This window comes from Equus asinus, chromosome 2 (assembly GCF_041296235.1).
Source record: "Equus asinus isolate D_3611 breed Donkey chromosome 2, EquAss-T2T_v2, whole genome shotgun sequence".
Taxonomy (NCBI): Eukaryota; Metazoa; Chordata; class Mammalia; order Perissodactyla; family Equidae; genus Equus; species Equus asinus.
In genome coordinates, this window is record NC_091791.1 from 55,997,869 (window position 1) to 56,015,848 (window position 17,980).

The 17,980-nt window shown below is 36.0% G+C and overlaps 1 protein-coding gene across 12 annotated transcripts in view; it reads right to left on the bottom strand.

Moving 5' to 3' along the window:
* CTNNA3 (catenin alpha 3) overlaps window positions 1-17,980 on the bottom strand; it is a 1,499,312-nt gene that overhangs the window by 568,522 nt on the left and 912,810 nt on the right. For 7 of the 12 annotated variants that reach the window (XM_070488663.1, XM_070488665.1, XM_070488664.1 and 4 more), the window contains one exon: window positions 6,480-6,527. The exons of the other annotated variants lie outside the window; for them this stretch is intronic. In XM_070488663.1, the coding sequence (XP_070344764.1) occupies window positions 6,480-6,527 (48 nt within the window). The remainder of the gene's footprint in view (window positions 1-6,479; window positions 6,528-17,980) is intronic. 12 annotated transcript variants of the gene reach the window in all.

The following is a 17,980-nucleotide window of genomic DNA, read 5'->3' on the forward strand; positions in this document are numbered from 1 at the left end:
CTAGACAACACTCACACTCACTCTCCCATTCCTATATCTAGCTATTTCTTTTGATTTCACCTCTCAAACATCTCCTGAATCATCTACTTTTCTTGTTCCCCACCCTAGTCAAGTTTGTCAGATTCATTTTTTTATTCTTATGTCCAGTCTTAGCTTTTATTCTTAGCCACTGTGACTTCTCTATAACATGCTCACCATACTGCAGCTGACAAATTTTTTCAAATGCAAATTTGATTCCCCCATCATCACCTCCCCATCCCTATATCATATCACCTTCCCTACAAGGTCTTTTATAGTCTGGTCCAAGACTCATCATGCATAGTTCTTCTTCTCTCTTTGCTTCAGCTGTATCAATCTATTCTCAGATATCCATGCTTCCTCTGCCACAGGACATTTGCACATGCTGTTTTCTTTAGCCTGGAATATGCTCCTCCTCCTTCTTCACTGCCAGCTTTATACCACTTAGACCTACTTAACTACTATCCATCAGTTGTCTGCTCAAAAGTAATTCCTTGAAGATTTTCACCAACACTGCTTCTGCCACCCACCCCTGAGACTTCTACTCAAGTCAGGTTTTTCCTTTAGAGTGTGATTCTCAGTTTGTAATTATATCTTCACTGAAGAGATTATTTGATTAGTAACCATTTCTTCTGCTTTATACGGACAGGGGCCTTATCTGTGTTTGCTCATCATTGGGCCCTCAGTTCATAGTACCTGAGATATGGTAGGCAAACAATAAATAGTTCTTCAGTGAATGAATAAATGCATGAATACATGAATAAGTATGCTTAAAAATGTATCATCTCCAAAGAAAGAGTGAGAAATGGAGTTTAGAGGGAGGAGACTGCAACAGAAATCCAGGACAAGCGAGAAAGGAGAATGAAATTTCCCTTTGAAATTCATTTGCAATATTCCACAAAGGCTTAGACAGCTGGACTTCAAAGAAAAGTAACACACTTTTCTTCTAGTCTGGTCATCATACTTAACGCACCTGAGGGGGCAGCTTCTTTCAAGTTTTACTTTCACTTAAGATATCAAATTGGGAACCACTGAGTAGCTCCCAATTGAGCTTTTAATTTATTTATTTTTAATCAAGTAAAATAATTCTTCAAAGGGTCCAAGCTGGCTGCCAAATGCTGGAGAGGATGGCAGATGGAAAGAGGCGCGGTAACTCCGGTCAACAAGCCCAGGAGCTTTATGTCTCGCGCAGAACAGAATGTAACGCATGTTTTGTTTCCAGACAAGCCTGGCTCAGAGGCCTGGGGCTGAGTCTGAGAAGTGCAGAAGGGGGTCCGTGATCTCCCAGTGTTGGCGTCCCAGTGACCTCTGGCTAAACAAGCCAGCTCTGCTATTTCTCCCGGTGAAACAGTGCTGCTCTGCTGCTCCTTGTAGTAACAAGAAATGACCACGAATTATGAGTTTTGTAGGAAATTTAACTAATAGAATTGTACTATAAAAGTGCATAGCAAGATTCAGGGGAAAAATTTCACCAAGTAACATATTGAGTATGCACCTATAATGTTGGCTGGCAACTGCCAGGGAATCAAAGACAGTGGAAGTGAATTTCAAGATACACAATCTATTTAAAGGGACACATGAAATAGAGAACAAAACTGTAGTTTCTGAGTACAATAGGAAGCTAGAGGTAGGCGAACTCATCGAGGCGAGCATAGTCAGGGATTTTCATGGAAACAAATTGTTACCAAGGAACTTCATATTCTCTTGGGCTTTGCATCTCAGGCTGCCTCCCAAATTTTAGGAATCTTAAATCACACAGTCCTGTCTCTGATATTTGTTTTGCTAATGTCTCTGTCTTTGGTTACCTGTCTGTAAGATGAGGAAGAGATTAATTACTTGAGATCTAGGACCACTTCCATTTCAATAATTGTGTTTTACTGATTATGTAACCTGATAACCAAATTAGACAGGAATTAGATAAGGGGCAGAGCTATCAGGAAATTTTCTTGTTAATTTAAACATAAAATTTCTAAATAAAATACTGGCAAATTAAATCCAACTATGTAATAAAAGAATAATAATACAGCAAGACAATGTAGTTTACTCTAGAAATAAACCTGTGGCTCATGATTGAGAAATTTAACAATGAACTTTCTTGTTTTACTGTATTTCAGTGGATTTTGGAAAACCATTTGATGTAGTTTTATGCCTATTCTTATTAAAGCAAGAACAAAGCTTAACTAAACAAATAAAAAAACCTTAGTGAGCTATGACTAGAAGAAATCATTCGTAACCTGAAACAGGTCAAATTCCAGAAATTTACAGCAAATATCCTGCCGAAAAGTCAAGATTAAGATAAGCATTCCTACTGTCACTGAGGCTAATCAGTAACTTACTCAAAGTTCTAGTCAATCTAAATGAATCTAAAAAATAAATGGTAGCTGTAAATATTGTAAAGAAAGAGGAATTATTTATATCCGCAGGTGACAAAATTGTTTACCTAGAGAATGAAAGATAATTATCTGAAAAGCTGTTGTTCCTATTGAGTAGTGAGTAATATATATGACTTATCTATACATCAGCTGCATCAAAATAAAAGTTTTAGTAACACAGTTTCTCTGTCATAATAGCAACTAAAGTTATAAGTTTCATAGTATATATACCTATTAAGAAATAGGTATAACGATATCATATATATGCATATGAGCACATCTTTGTATGCATATGTGTATGTGTATGAAATTTTACTCAATGACATAAAGGAACGAGTGAATGGGGAAAAATATCATATTCCTGGATGGGAATACTCAATATTATAAAATAAAATGTCAACTCTCACTAAATTTGTCTATCAATCTAATAGATAGAAATTGAACCTAGGTTAATTTTAACATACATCTGGAAGAGAATATGAACGACTAGCAAAGATGATTTACGAAAAAGAAGAAGGAAGGAAAGTATAGTGAGCGAGTAATTAAAACACACAGAAATTCAGTGCTTTTCAGAGCGATGGGGAAAAAATAATGGTGATGGCCCAATTGGCTACTACTTGGTGAGGGGACAGAGGAGTCCAATGTATATAAAAAGACTGACACATAAGACTGCATAAAAAATTTTTAAACTTCAAAATAATGAAAACCTATAAAGTTAAAATGCAAAAGATAGACGAATGTATTTGTTATATATAATAACTCCCAAAAGATTATTATCCATAAGGTATAAATAGCTCCCACATATCAATAACGAAAAGGGGACATTAAAAAATGGACAAAATATTTAAACAGATACTTCACATATGAAATACAATGACTAATAAATAGACGAAAAAGTTTCTAATCTCCCTCTTGATCAATTAAGCCAGAAATGCAACTAAAACAAGAAATTGCTATTTTTGCTTCCCATATTAGTAATAATTTAAAAATCTGATATTATCCAGTATTGCTGAGGTATGGGGAAGCCAGTGGAAGGTACATGGCCAACTTTTGAGAGGGCAATTTAGCTTCATCTAGGAAAGTTTAAAGATTGTAAAACAGCAGCAATTCAATGTAATGTAATCTGTCCTTCAGAAATAGTTGCATATGTGAACAAACACACAGTCACAGGCAGGTTCATTGCAACTTTATTTGTAAAAATGAAAAGGAATCTAAATATTTATCAATGGAGAATAAATTAAATTATGTAATACTATGATTCTGTAAAAAAAGGAAAAAACTTTCTGCTAACAAAGTATCTCAAATATGTGGTTTAAGTGAAATTATTGCAGAATATATGTGTTCCTATTTAAATAAGGTTATGTATGTACAGTTATGTACAAACGCAAAGTATGAAGTCTACAGTAACAAATCTCAACTGTTACCATGAGTTACATATGGGAAAGGAAGTGGATTACTATTGCCATGAAGAGAAGCCTCTCATTTTAACTTGGTGTTTCTAAATTGACCGAAAATTTTCCAAGTATCTTTTTTCACTAACAGTTATCTAATTTAAAAAAAAGGTGATTTATGAAATAGTTCTATATGTATTGACTTGGAAACGTGCCGATGACAAGTAAAACAGGATGTATAGCAATCTCATTTGTTAAAGATGGTGAGTGTATGTGTGTGTGCGTACGAAAGTGTGATATCTAAAATGTTATTCACCAAAATGGTAATTGTAGTTGTATCTGAGGAGTAAGACTCAAGATAATTTCAACTTTCCTTTTTCATACTTTAAAAAATTTATAGTTTGTTCTATTATAATGAGAATGAATCATTTTTATAACCATAAAAAACAATAAAGTAATTTTCATTTTGAAGAGAATAAAAAATTTCTTTGGTCAGCAGGATCATATTAATCAAGACGCTTTCTGCAAAATCTGAGGATCCAGAATCACTTAAAAATAGGGTTTCCAAAAAATACAGATACATAATGACTAAATACTGCTGGGAAGAAAATAGTTTTATTGTCTCATATGCTGCTATATTTAAAATGATGATTCACAAATATGGTTGATAATTTACAATACGAGAACCAGGCACTGGTTTTACCTCACGTTTATTTAATACAATGACAAATATCAAATGAATCAAAGCCCATTGCCAACGACAAAATCAGACGACCCAAAAATGACCTTAATAAAGAAAAAAGTCAATTTGGAATGCTAAAAGTATTCCGTACATGGGATGTGTATGTGTGTGTGTTTGTGTGTGTGTGTGTCTGTGTCTTTGTGTTTGCCTGCAGTAGATACGTGATGATGATTCTTGTGGTTAAGGGATTATAATATAGTCTTACATTTCTTTCCTTCTCTTATCTTACCCATGCCATCCAACTGTATTCAAATTTGCATCTGAATTTCTTGTTCCTCTCCAATGAATCATTAAAGATGAAAATTTTCATTTGTCTAAGAGGACATATGTCAATGTTGTTCTAAAAAATGGCATTAGTATGCTGTGTTAGTATGTGCCATCACAAAAGAAACAAATGAGATGAAAACAAACACACACACACGCACACACACACACACACAGGACTTCAACAGTTTTGGCTGTTAGAGAGTCACTTCTAATAAATTATCTGAAGTATACGTTCCAGAGCTCAAATTGAGGTCTGCAATGTATACTACTCCAAGAGTCCCATTTACCAAACACATTTCTCATCTTTTATTTTGGAACAATATATAACTGTATATAAATACACATGCACCATATTGATATACAATGTAAATTATAATGGTAAAACCAGCTAGACAGTTTCCTCAAGGTCCCTCTCTAAATTAAGCTATTATTTACTTCAGAATCGCCACCCAAAGGATAATAGTAGTGCCACCTGCCAAGTAAGTGTAATATAATAAACAGCATCAAATAAAATCCACTTAACTACCAAGGAGACAAAACAAATCTGAACTGTAAATTAAAGACTAGATCAAGTGTTGTTCCCTGAACTAGTAATATCTTTGTTGTCTGCTGAGGGTCAAGCATAAATATCAAGCATGCAGGTCCAATAAGTCGTTATTAATAGGATCAGTGTGTAAAGGGCAGATGTCAAAGATACCATAATTGTCCTTCCTTATCATTGAAATTGACATCAAATTTCAATGCAATTTTTTGACTGGTGACCTGACCTCTCAAGGGGCAGAAAGAGAACTGATTTTCTTAAAGAGAGACAGACTATGCTAAAGCCAATACTGGATAAAGTTTTCAGTTAGTTTAATTCTGAACTAACATCTTTCATACATGTCACATATTCAAATGCCATGATGGAAACAGAAGTTGCCATACACTGCGAAGTTAATTGAATCATATTGTATAAACTTCGCAGATATGAATGAGACAGCCGAGATCACCTGGTTCCCTGACTAATCAAGACATCCACACAGAGATACATTCCTTACTTTCATAAAAGAAGGGGTCTCTTAGTAGAGTGACAGTTGGCAATCAATCATCTGGCAGCTTTTATTTCGGAAGACATCAGAACAATAACCTGTGCAACTATTTTTTTTCCTTGTAGGCATCTGTTTATGATTAAATTCTAACTTTGGGGGAAATAAGTAAACAAGCTTTAAGATTACTAGAATTATAATCCTGGAGAAAGAACCTTGTCTCTCAGCGTAAATGGCCCATAGTGAGCAAGACAAATTGAAAGAACACAATATGTGTGAGAGAGTGTGTATACCTGTGTATGCAGAAAAGGGAGGACAGTAAGTTTGGTTGCTTATATGCGTATGAAGGCCCCAGAAAAATATGTAAATCAGTATACTACTATTAAATACTATAATTTCTGTATCCCCTCATCCTTGGGTTCCCCAAATCTTGTGAGGGCTCCTTGGGTGGGCTTTGGATTTAAATTACATGACAAATAGTGGGGTATAGCTAAATAATGTGATATAGGATGAAAAGAAAATTAAAGATTTAGGCCCCTGTAAGTTTGCGGAAGATATGAGCTATTACATGTTTGATCTTACTACCTGTCAGACCCTCTAGAAACATGGGGTTCCTAATGTGAGTAGAAGCTGTCATTAGAGGATATGATAATAAGATACTTACCATGTATTCTTGGCAGTGTTTCTTGATATTATGAATGGTTCCCAACAGCTCCAGAAGGGAGGAGGGAGACAGAAGGAGAGGAAGAACTTATTTTACTCACCTTCCTTTATTAGGGCAAACCAATATATTAATTCTATCTACACAAGGTTAAATCGTGAAGTTCTTGGTGACAGAAACTATCTTCCCTCTCTTTGTAGTTCTAAGACTTTGCAAGCAATGGTGCTCACAAAGCCGCTGTCAAATTGAATGAATTTAAGCCAACATTGCAAATAAAATATTTTTCACATCGTCTTCTCTATGAAGGTTTATGATGAACCTTTTTACAGAGGGCTAAAGACAACAACAACAACAAATTCCACAGATATTTATTACGCATCAGGTCTATTTTAGACACAAGGAAAAACAGAAGATGGGGAAAAATAGTTCCCATGCTTCAAGAAATAAAAAGTTTAGACACAAATACACAAAACAAGATATTAAATGAGTAAAACACTAATTGCTGATCAGCTTCAGAGTCAGAAAAGTGAAGGTTTAAAAACATTTAGCTGGGTTATTTTCAAGAATCTTAAAGAAAGCTTCTATATAACATGAATTTTTTAAACTATGAATATGACTGTCTTGTTAAAGATATGTGTTAATGGGAAACATAAAAGTTTTAACAAATCTTATTAAAGTATCAGAAGATTTCTAGATAATACAAATCAGAAAATTCTGGATAAAATAAAAAATCTGACTTAATAAATAGTGAATGGTCTAATGAAAACTAATGTTATTCCAAAAATCTAAAGGCAGATTTTCTGTTATCCCATTTGTCTCTTTACACCATTTCCTATATATTTAGTTGTTTTTACTTCTTATCTCGAGCAATGTGAAACTCGAATCAAATTCAAGAAAGCAGCGCTGCTCTGAAGGCAGCTCCCTGCACGTCAGCTACACGGCTCCACGTGGCTGCACAAGCCGGGGCTGGATTCTCACCAGCACTGCTTCAAGGTCTCCGGGCAGAGCCGCAGAAGTTGGAGGGCATTTTGCATCATCTAGTCCAGTTATTGACCCTGCTTCAGGATGCTGGCTTGCTTGCACTGCACCTGGAGCCTTTTAAAATATTGTCAGGCTCAGCTTCTGAAGAAAGAAATCCCACAGCGTTCTGGCCTTTCTCGCTGTGTGCAGTTTTGTTCCAGAAGTCGGGAGACAGGCTGCTTCCTTTCCTGGCTCTTGGGGGCGGAAGCTGTGATTTCTCACCTAGGAGATGGTAACCTTACTGAGTGCCTCCCTCTAGAGACTGATAGGGGAGCAGAAAGTGCCCTGAATATTTAGCAGCCAGAACCAGAGAATGCCAAACAACAGCGCAGTCCACTTTTCCCTGCTGCTCTTAGAGTCCTCCTTCGCTTTCAGCCCCTGACTATTGTGGATTCCTCCTGCCTCCGGCTGCCAGGCTTTGGAAATCACACCCACACCTTGTCTCTCTCTCCTGTTGGTTAATTAATGCTAATGGGCAGCTGTCGTCCCTGTATAAAGCCACAGCCATTGCAGGATGACTTGAGGGCTAATTACGCTGTTTGCCCAGGTGCAGTGTTTCTCTTCCTTCCAGCGACCTACCCTTTGGACACTTTTTGCTCATTATCACCTCCATCAATGGAGGAACAAGACAGGACTGTCAGCTGTGCCACTTCATACATTTCCAAGACAAGGCTTAAATCTAAGTAATGCTATTCTAGGCTCCCTCTGTAGGGCATTTTAGCTCAGCAAAATCCTTCTTGTAATCTTTGTTTGTAATTTCTCCCTAAATGCTGAATTCCATTATTAAGAACTAGAAAACTTTTCTGCAAATGACTTACTTTTAAATTTCCTTTTCAGATATCTCTAAGGGTCCCTGGCAACTCAAGTGCAATTCTTTATCTCCTCTCTTCTGGCACATTCTATTCAACCTATTTATTTCACTTGGATGTATTTTCCCCCTTCTTCCTCAGGGAATGGACTTTAAAATCTATTGCTCTTTCTTTTCCCATAAGTAGACTAATGCCAGTCCCTACCATCTTCCTCCATTCATCTTCCACACTAGTCTTCCTTTTTCAATGCCCACCCCATCATCTTCCTTTTTCTTAAACTAAACTCCTCATTCTCCACATAATCCATATACTGTCACCATCACAGCTGGTCCTTCTGGAATCTCCAGGCACCACAGCAGAGCTACTTTTATTGATTTCTGGGCTCTGAACTATCATTTTCTTTTCCTCACTCCTGATTCTCATCACGCAATTTCTTCCCCTCTCACCAATTCTTCCATCTTCTAGATTTCTCACACTTTTCCTCTCATTCTGTTCTTTTCACTTCACTGTCACTTTGGTAAATGAAACATAATATATAAACAATATGGATTCCTTTCTCTTTGTACTTTAAAGATATCATATTTATCTGCTCTCTCTTTGGGTGAATAATTCATTTCTTGTTGTTTTGCTAACAGAGTCTGTGAGCCAGGGGCTAGTTTTACATTTACGTTTAGTAAATCGAATACTAGAATAGTTTTTCACAATGTAAGTGTACTGGGAATCACTCATTTGGGAGCTATGGTTCCTGAGGGGCAAGGCTCGAATGCTGTGATAGATGAGTTGGACCACAGAAAAAGTAATTAATTATAATTGCCTATCCGGTTAAATATTATGAGTTACAGTGAGTGTTGAAGCTAGTTCTTAAAAAATTTTTTTATTATTCCAAGACTTGAGTTCTAGTGACAGTGGCCACTTTTTTTAGTAGGTCCAGTAAAGCACTTAGATTTATCTTCACTCTTTTAATAGGTACAGATAAAAGGGAGGTTGCTGTATGAAAATATGAAGCAGCGTGATTTGAAAAAGGAGAAATGGAGGTATAGATACTGGGATCCAGAGACTGAGCTCTCTGTGCTATTATCTTGTATTTTACTGACAACATCTACCATGCAGACGACGAGCCTCAAAGATCTCATTATCAATCTAAAGTATTGCCCTCGAATATGTCAGACTAGTTGTAACACATCATCTCTTAGGGTATTATTCAATAATGTAATTTTAAATCTTTCTGACTCTCCACTCTTTCAAAATCTCCAGGAAAAAATTAAGTTTGAAGCATCTATTTAGAAGTCACTGTGCATACAATCTGCTTTGGGACTTCATAACTAGCTTAGAAATATATATTCTGGAACAAGAATCATTATAATACAGTGTGGCACTTTACGGTTAAATAAGTATGTATGTGAAAGCAAAAATGGCCCTAATAAATTCACCAAGTCAAAATTTCTGCTTCATATATGTCACTTTTAATTCATCACTGTAATCATGTAAAATTCCTTGGTAATTCGAAGAAAGACTTCTTTTCCACAACATCTGTCATACTATGGATGAACTCTTTGTACATATATATTATTTTTACTTTAAATATTCATAAATTTAATGATTATAAGATGAATGTGTGCTTAATGTTAAATATTTGGGAAACAGAGTTAAATATAAAAGAGTAAACACACATTAGCAGTGTGGATAGGTTGGCTCACTCAATGCCTACTCTCAGCTCCTCCTTCCTTTCACCTTTTCTACCACTCTGGTGCACCCTGCAGAGCTCTAGTAACATTCCCTCTTCTGAATGGATGCCCCCATCTCCCAGCTGCTGGGAATACCTGCTGTTGACCATGTATGGCTTAGTCCTTCACTAGGAACTGCCTTTGACTGTAGGAAACTACCATCCCCAAGGTAATACCCCCACCCAGGAGGCACTCACAATTCATGACAGCCTGAACCAGTGACACAAAGGCTTAGTCAGTCTCCTTGGCTCAATTTGTGACAAATTCTCAAAGGCCATCTGAACTCCAGAACCCACAACAAATCAGGTGAGATCTCAGTTGCCACTACATTGTAAACTAGCTTCTCCCTCTATTGAATCCTGCCTTTCTCCCTTCCTTACAGGTTTATCTCCCCAAATTATACCCCAATAAACCTCTGTATGCAATTTTCGATATCATAGTCTATTCCCAAGGGACTTATTTTAAGGAAACTAAAATTCCTAGAAAACAAAATACTCACTTTTTCTGTCTCCCTTCTTATTCAGCATGACCATGTTCCAATGAAATTAGGCACAATTTCCCAGGGAAGGATTTTTTTTCTCCATTCATAGCCAAGTTTAACTAAGATACATTCTTTGCACTTTTTCCTTTTGTACTCCTCGCAATCTAGATGTAGACAAGCTACCTAGAGGGCAGTGGTATCAAAGCTAAGATAGCCAGGATCCAAAAAGATCCAAGACCCTTGAAAACACCACTGTGCAAACAAACTTATGCCAGCAGTCATCAATCCCTAACCTTTTGGATAAGCAGGGAAAAAAAAACCCTCGTTTTTAAGTTGATTCTTACTTGCAGCCGCATGCAATTCCTAAATGATACAACTAAGAAATCACTCTATCTAGAAATATATGTGTGTGTGTAGTCAAGTGTTATTTACAACAACAAAAAATGGAATAGTTGTGTAAATGGTAACTGTGACCTATCCTTAGGAAGGAAAATTATAGTTATTAAAATAAGTCCTTTGAAGACTGATTTAATTTGTTGAGAAATACCCTTTATGCCATATTAAATTTAAAGATATAAATCCCATCACACACATGCGTACCTATCTATATTTGATGGAGCCATCAATCTTGTGAAGCTTCTTCATAGACAAATAAATCTGCCTGCCATGGCATATTGTGTTTTCGAAAGATCATCACATTAATACATATCCCATCTTCCCTGCTTTTCTAAAAATGAATCTGACACAGTTTCCACGGAAGGGTGAGGTCTGTGTTCCCTCACCTTGACTTTGGGCAAGGGTTTGTGACTGCTCCTGACCCAGAGAAAACAAAAACGATGACAGCTGATTGTTGTTGTTTTAAGTGACTACACCTTGGGATGATTTGCTATGCACCATCAGATAACAGGAACACCTGTGGATTACCTCGGTTGTTATCTGATCCTTCAGTTAACAGTTTTTTAAACTTGAAAAGTGCATAAAAGTCTATAGCTTTATTTGAAACATATTTAATGTGCCCATTGCTCCTTTTAACTATGATAAAATGTGAGAAGAATACCTTAAGATTAGTTTGTGAGGTGGTGGAATCCAGGACCCTCCCCTAGAATTACTGAGTCCTAGCAGTTAAAACTGTATCCAGCAAAATAATGAGTCAGCATTATTTTCTCTTTGTTAAAAGTGCTTCAAAATGTGTGCAAAACATATTATTTCTTCTAACCAGCAGGCTTCTCATTCCATTTAGGGACTGTAAACAAAGAAAAACTGTAGCAAAACATATTTGGATTTATGAGTAAAACTGTAAAAATGCCAATTCTAGGCTAAGGTTTGAGAATACAGAACTTACTTGAGCTTGTCGCCTTCGTCTGTGAAGAAGCCCCCTGGTAGGTAAATGACAACTGATATCTCACACTTCAATGTCATCGTATGCAGATAAAATACAAGAAAGATCAAGAAAGCATCTTACTTCTACAGGTTCTTTGGGTCAGGCCCATCTCTCCCCTAATCTCCCACCTGTACTTTAGACAACTACAGTGTGAGATAAAAATCACTGAAATTCTCGTTTCCTTCAGAAAAATCTGCAATAACAATGCTAATACTTCTTTAACACACAAACACACACATCCCTAAAATCAAATCTTAGAGTCCCTCCACCCAGAAAATATGGCTAGGCCATTTAAGCAATACCAAATCTATTCACAGAAAATCAGCAGGTCAGGGAGAAAATTCCTCACCTTGCTCACTGGTTGTGCAGAATATCCATGATCTGAATGGCTGCCAAGATATTGGGCACTGGCATATCTGCACTTTTCAATTTTCTACAATGCACTTAACCTACCACTGTTATTCAGTGTATTATAACTGTAATGCAAGTGCCTGTGTGTTTACCTGAGCTCAACTATTCCCTTGGCTAGAAATATTTCCAAACAGCGTGATAAATATAAATGCCTGCCATTTTCAAAAGTACATATAATAAACACTCCTGAAATACTTTGAAAGCCTACAGTTAACAGTAAGCTTTTGTGTACATGGATTAGAGAATAAGGGGCAAGGAAAATTTTATTAGCATACTATTAGTACTTGATTTATTATTTCTGCAGTCATATCCTTGCAGGATTTCTCCAATAACATGAAAAAAGTCAATACCTCAGTTGTTGAAGGACCTGTTTTAGAATCCCAGGGCCATACCCAGACAAGTTCTGGTAATTATTCATGAAACAAACTGTGCCTACACCCAGCTCATTAAGCAGACCATGAAAAGACCTTCTCAAATCTTACATATAAACAGAAGCTTAGATAGATAGATAGATAGATAGATAGATAGATAGATAGACAGATAGATAGATATTGATGGATAGATAGATAGGTAGGTAGAGATCTAGTGATAACAAAGATCAGATGATAAAACTAAACCACAGGTGTTCCAGTTAGCTAATGGAGAATAATAAATCATCCAAAAGCTTAGTGATTTAAAACAACAGTAATCATATAATTTACAAGATAAACTTGTAAATCCTACCAATAGCAATTGGGAGTCCACTTTATCCTCATATCCAAACAAAATTTTATTTCTAAGTAGAAAATATTTTCTTTCTTAACTCTATGCTGATCTGAATGCAATATGTCTAGCCTCGGACATGAAGATAGCAACTTTATTCCTCTGGTAATTGGTGCCCTTGTTTGTAACTCAGAGCACGATGTTAATATACTCAAATGCTCATTCCTTAAATGAATCTATTCCTTGTCAACACTTGGTTTGGAACTTGAAAATTTTGTAAGCATAGCTACATTTGCATCACAAATTCTAAATGAGACTACAGGCATCTTCTTATTTCTCATAGAGTTGACATCATTATTACCAAACTATGTAGGTAGAATGGGTATCTAGTCTAAACTATCTCCTTTTATAAGTAGTTGACAATTTCCCATGTTCGTTGCTCTATTTTTTCATCTATTTTTAACACTTAAAGGGATATAATAAATACTTTATCCTAAGTTTTCTCTGCTGTAAATCAATCTTTATTCATTCATCTCGTTGACAATTACAAGCACTTGCTATCTGTTTTTACAAATTCAAAATTGACCATTGTAAAAAGGATACATATCCTATTGTCTTTATTCTACTTTGGTTACGTTTATTTTTCTACTACCAAAGACTTCTTTTATTCCCAAACCATGGTACATTCAAATAAGTTGTACACAAAGAAGAAAGTATAATAGGTATATTAGCCCCAGTAGAGTATATTTCAACTGCTCCACAAAAAGAAAATGACAAAATTATGGTGTGTTCATGCAATATAATACTATACTATTATCTAAAATAAATTTTAATTGAAATCTTTTAAATGCACATGTAGTTGTAAGAAATAATACAGAGACGTCCCTGTACACTTTCTCAACTTTCCTCCTATGCTAACATTTTGTAAAACTGTACTACCAGGATATTGACAATGATGTAATCCACAGATCTTATTCAGATTTCCCCAATTTTACTTGTACTCTTTGTGTGTGGGAGTGGGGATGTGTGTGTTAAGCTCTATATAATTTTGTTACTTGTGTAGGTTTATGCATTAACCACCACAGTCAAAGTACTGAACAGTTCCAACACCACAAGAATCTTTCCTGTTGCCTTTTTATAACCATATATATATATGGTTATATACTCCTCCACAAAACCACCAATTTGTCCTCCATTTCTAAGTTTTATTATTGCAAAATATTATATAAGTGGAATCATACAGTATATAACTTTTTGGGATTGGGGTTTGTTTACACAGCATAATTCCCTGGAGAGTCATTAAATTTTTTATGTGTATCATAGTTCATTTATTTTTATTACTGAGTAGTATTCTATGATATGTGTGTACTTCAATTTTCTATCATTCTTGCATTTTTATCTTTCGCATGTGGGCTTTTACAGAGTAAAAGTTTTTAATTTTGTTTGGTCCAATTTATCAATTTTTCAATTATTGTTCATGATTGTGGCATTAATTATAAGAACTCTTTGACTAGCCTTAGATCCCCCAAATTTTCTACTACTTTTTTCTAAAAATTTTATTTGCATTTGACCATGATCTATTTTGAGTTTATTTTCATGTATAGTGTGAGACTTAGTTCAAGATTCATTTTTTGCCTGTGAATGTCAAATTGCTATAACCCCATTTGTTGAAAAGGCTATCGTCCCCAGATTGAATTCGTTTTACACCTTTGTCAAAAATTGGGTGAGCATATTTGTGTAGGTCTATTTCTGGATCCTATATTCTGTTCCATTGATCTATGTGTCTATCTCTTTGCCAGTGCCACACTGTCTTGATTGTTGTAGCTATAGGGAAAAACTTAATATCAGGTAGAGTTATTCCTTCTGCTTTATTCTCCTTTTCTTAGAGTCTTTTAGTTATTTTAAGGCTTGTGCCTTTCTATATAAATTTAAAATAAGTGTATCTATGCCTACAAAAACTTGCTAGGATTTCTAAGGAATTGCATTAAACCTATAAATCTGTATAGGGACTATAAATTGAAACTGGAGAAGGAAACAGAAATGGTCTAGCGTAAGAGAGCAAACACAGATAATGTTATGGCACTAGAAGAAAACTAATAAACTAATCCAGGATGAAAAAAATCGATATGAGAAAATAGGGCATCTATTTAAAACATTCATATGGATACGTGTGTGTGTGTGTACCAAAGCACCATCGATGAATCAGTAAAAACAAAAAATGAGATTTTAGCACAAAGAGTTAAATTAAATATATAACTATCACAGAGTATTGTTGGAATGAAACCAACATCGAGCACAAAAATAGAAGGCTTGACTGTGTTATAAAAGTACTGACTTTGTGTGTGTGTGCATGGTTTTTTTGTTTGGGCTGGGGAGAAAGGCAGAAGGTTGTCAGTGACTATCTGCCTCTGCAGAAATACACAAATCTTGGGTTAGTAGTTTGCTAAAGCCATCTACTTTGTTTTTTTTTTTGAGGAAGATTGACCCTGAGCTAACATCTGCGCCCATCTTCCTCTACTTTATATGTGGGATGCCTGCCACAGCATGGCTTGATAAGTGGTGGCTTTGGATCTGTGCCCAGGATCCAAACTAGTGAACCTCAGGCTGTGGAAGCGGAGTGCACGAACTTAACTGCTACACCACGGGGCTGGTCCATATGTTTTTTTAAATACCTCCTACGTGTATGAAGCAACATCTTTTTAAAAATAGCTTTGCTAATGTATAATTGATATACAAAAAACTGTACATATTTAATGTACACAATTTGTTGAGTTTGGATATATGTGTACATCAATGAAACGATCATCCCAATCAAGGTGATAGGCATATCCATCACATCCAAAAGTTTCTTTGCGTCTCTTGCTTTTGTGTGTTTGGTAAGAATACAACATGAGATTTACCCTCAACAAATTTTTAAGTACAAAATAAACTATTGTTGACTATAGGCTCTCTTCTATACAACAGACCTTTAGAATTAATTTATAACTTGCATAACTGGGAGAGGGAAATGGAGAGTTGTTGTTCAATTGCTACAAAGCCATGCATTTTTAAAGATAGAAGGAGAGAGGAAAATAAGTGATGTTATTTGAGTGTACTCTAAACTGTCAAGCAAGAATGAGGAAAGGGATATGGCTTCTTGAGTGAGACTCTGCAACTGGATCAGTGACCTGAGCTTCAATCACTGGGTTCCCATTGGAATAAAGGATCCTTGCCAAATCTTTTCAGATGCAAAGGCAGTACAAGAGAAGTGCTTTTCTAGTCTCATGCTAATCAACCAGAAAGAATTTTTGACTGAAACAGTGGAAACCCTGAGCAAAGTTACCTTGCTCCTTTAGAGTTTGTAATAGCCAGAAACATGGAAATAGGGGATTCCAAAAAGTTTCAAGAAAGGTAGGTATAATTCCATGGCTTCAAATTGTATAAAATATGACAGATTGAGAGGGTTTGAAGGCTTTCAAAATAAATTCTGTGATCATAAGGAGGAAAATATAAAAAATAAGAATAAGATGGCTACACCTCAAACTCCATGAGAAGTTCATATATAAAATGGACAAAACTGAGATGGACATAAGCACCAAGCACAGGACCTCACATGTAAGATGTGCTCAATTCATGTTCTGGTAAAATAACGAATAGATCTTGTAAAACCAAAGATAAGGCTGTAAAAGTTGCATATACCATAAGCCGACATGGTCAAAGTACACATTATCTATTCACCTAATCATTTAGTCCAGAAATATTTATTGAACACTTGTTGTGTACCAGGCACTTTCTGCTTTCAAGGATCTCACAGTCCAGAGAGATAAACTGATATGCAAACCACACACACACACAAATCAAAACCCAGGAAAGCAGGTACAAACAGATAATTGTTTAAAGTGCTTTGAGCACAGGCAGGATGGATTCATTAATTAACCGAACTTGGGGAAAGGAAGACTGTGAAAAGCTTCAGCTTGTAGTTAACATTTGAATAATTTTGAAGAGTAGCTGAGATAGAGTTCATAAGAACCCTATATAAGTTTAAAAATGAGAAGAAAAGTATATGCTGTTTAAAAACCAGTGGTGAAATGTTAATGAGCTCAGAGAAATGGCAAGCAAATAAACTAACTGTCTGTGTAGGATTTACAAGGCTAAATTACGCCATCCCTGGCCAGGTCCAAAGATGCGAGCACCTTATAAAAATTTGAGGTGGCTAACACCACAAAGGTTGAAAAAGTTTTATCTTTGATGTGGTTCTTCCATCTCCCCTTAAATCCCATGTTTCCATCTCATTGACTTTGCTTTTACGCATCCTTCTCTAGCCTAGCAATTCTCAACCAGTGGTTTTAAACCCTGGCAGCTTATTATAATCACCAGAAGAGCTTTTACAAAAGATTTTTGCCTGAGTCCATCTCCCAGAGATTTTGATTCCATTGATCTGGGGTTGGGACACCCCCATGCTGCCCACAGGGACTGATGCCATTCAAAAGCTCTGTGGGAAACCACTCTGGCCTTCCATGGTGAAGGAGTGTCCAACAGAAGAGGGTAGGACAAACATCAGAAAGAAAGAATTAATGTCATGGAGTTTCTCATGAGTTCAGATTTTAATGACTCATACCATCCTATAGAAAGAATTTGCCCAAGATAGTTCTGTAAATTGCAGCCAGGATCTTTAACAAAGAGTTAAACATGTGAATGCTACCTAAAGATTGGGGACAAGTGACTCTTATTCTAAATTCACCCTAGGTGTAATACAGAGCCACTGAAAAATTTTCTGGAGCACATTGACAGTTTAAGATTTGTGCATTACAAGAATTATTCTAGTTGTATCCAAAAAAATTGATTGGAGAAAGGTAAAGACGATCTCAGCCTTTTTTGGGGGGAAACCAGCCAAACACAGATACCACTCACTGAGAAGTAACAGAGAAAAAAGTACATGCTGGATGGTGAGATTGGAAAAGACCATGACAAGCTCTCCTCTGGATATGTTGACTATT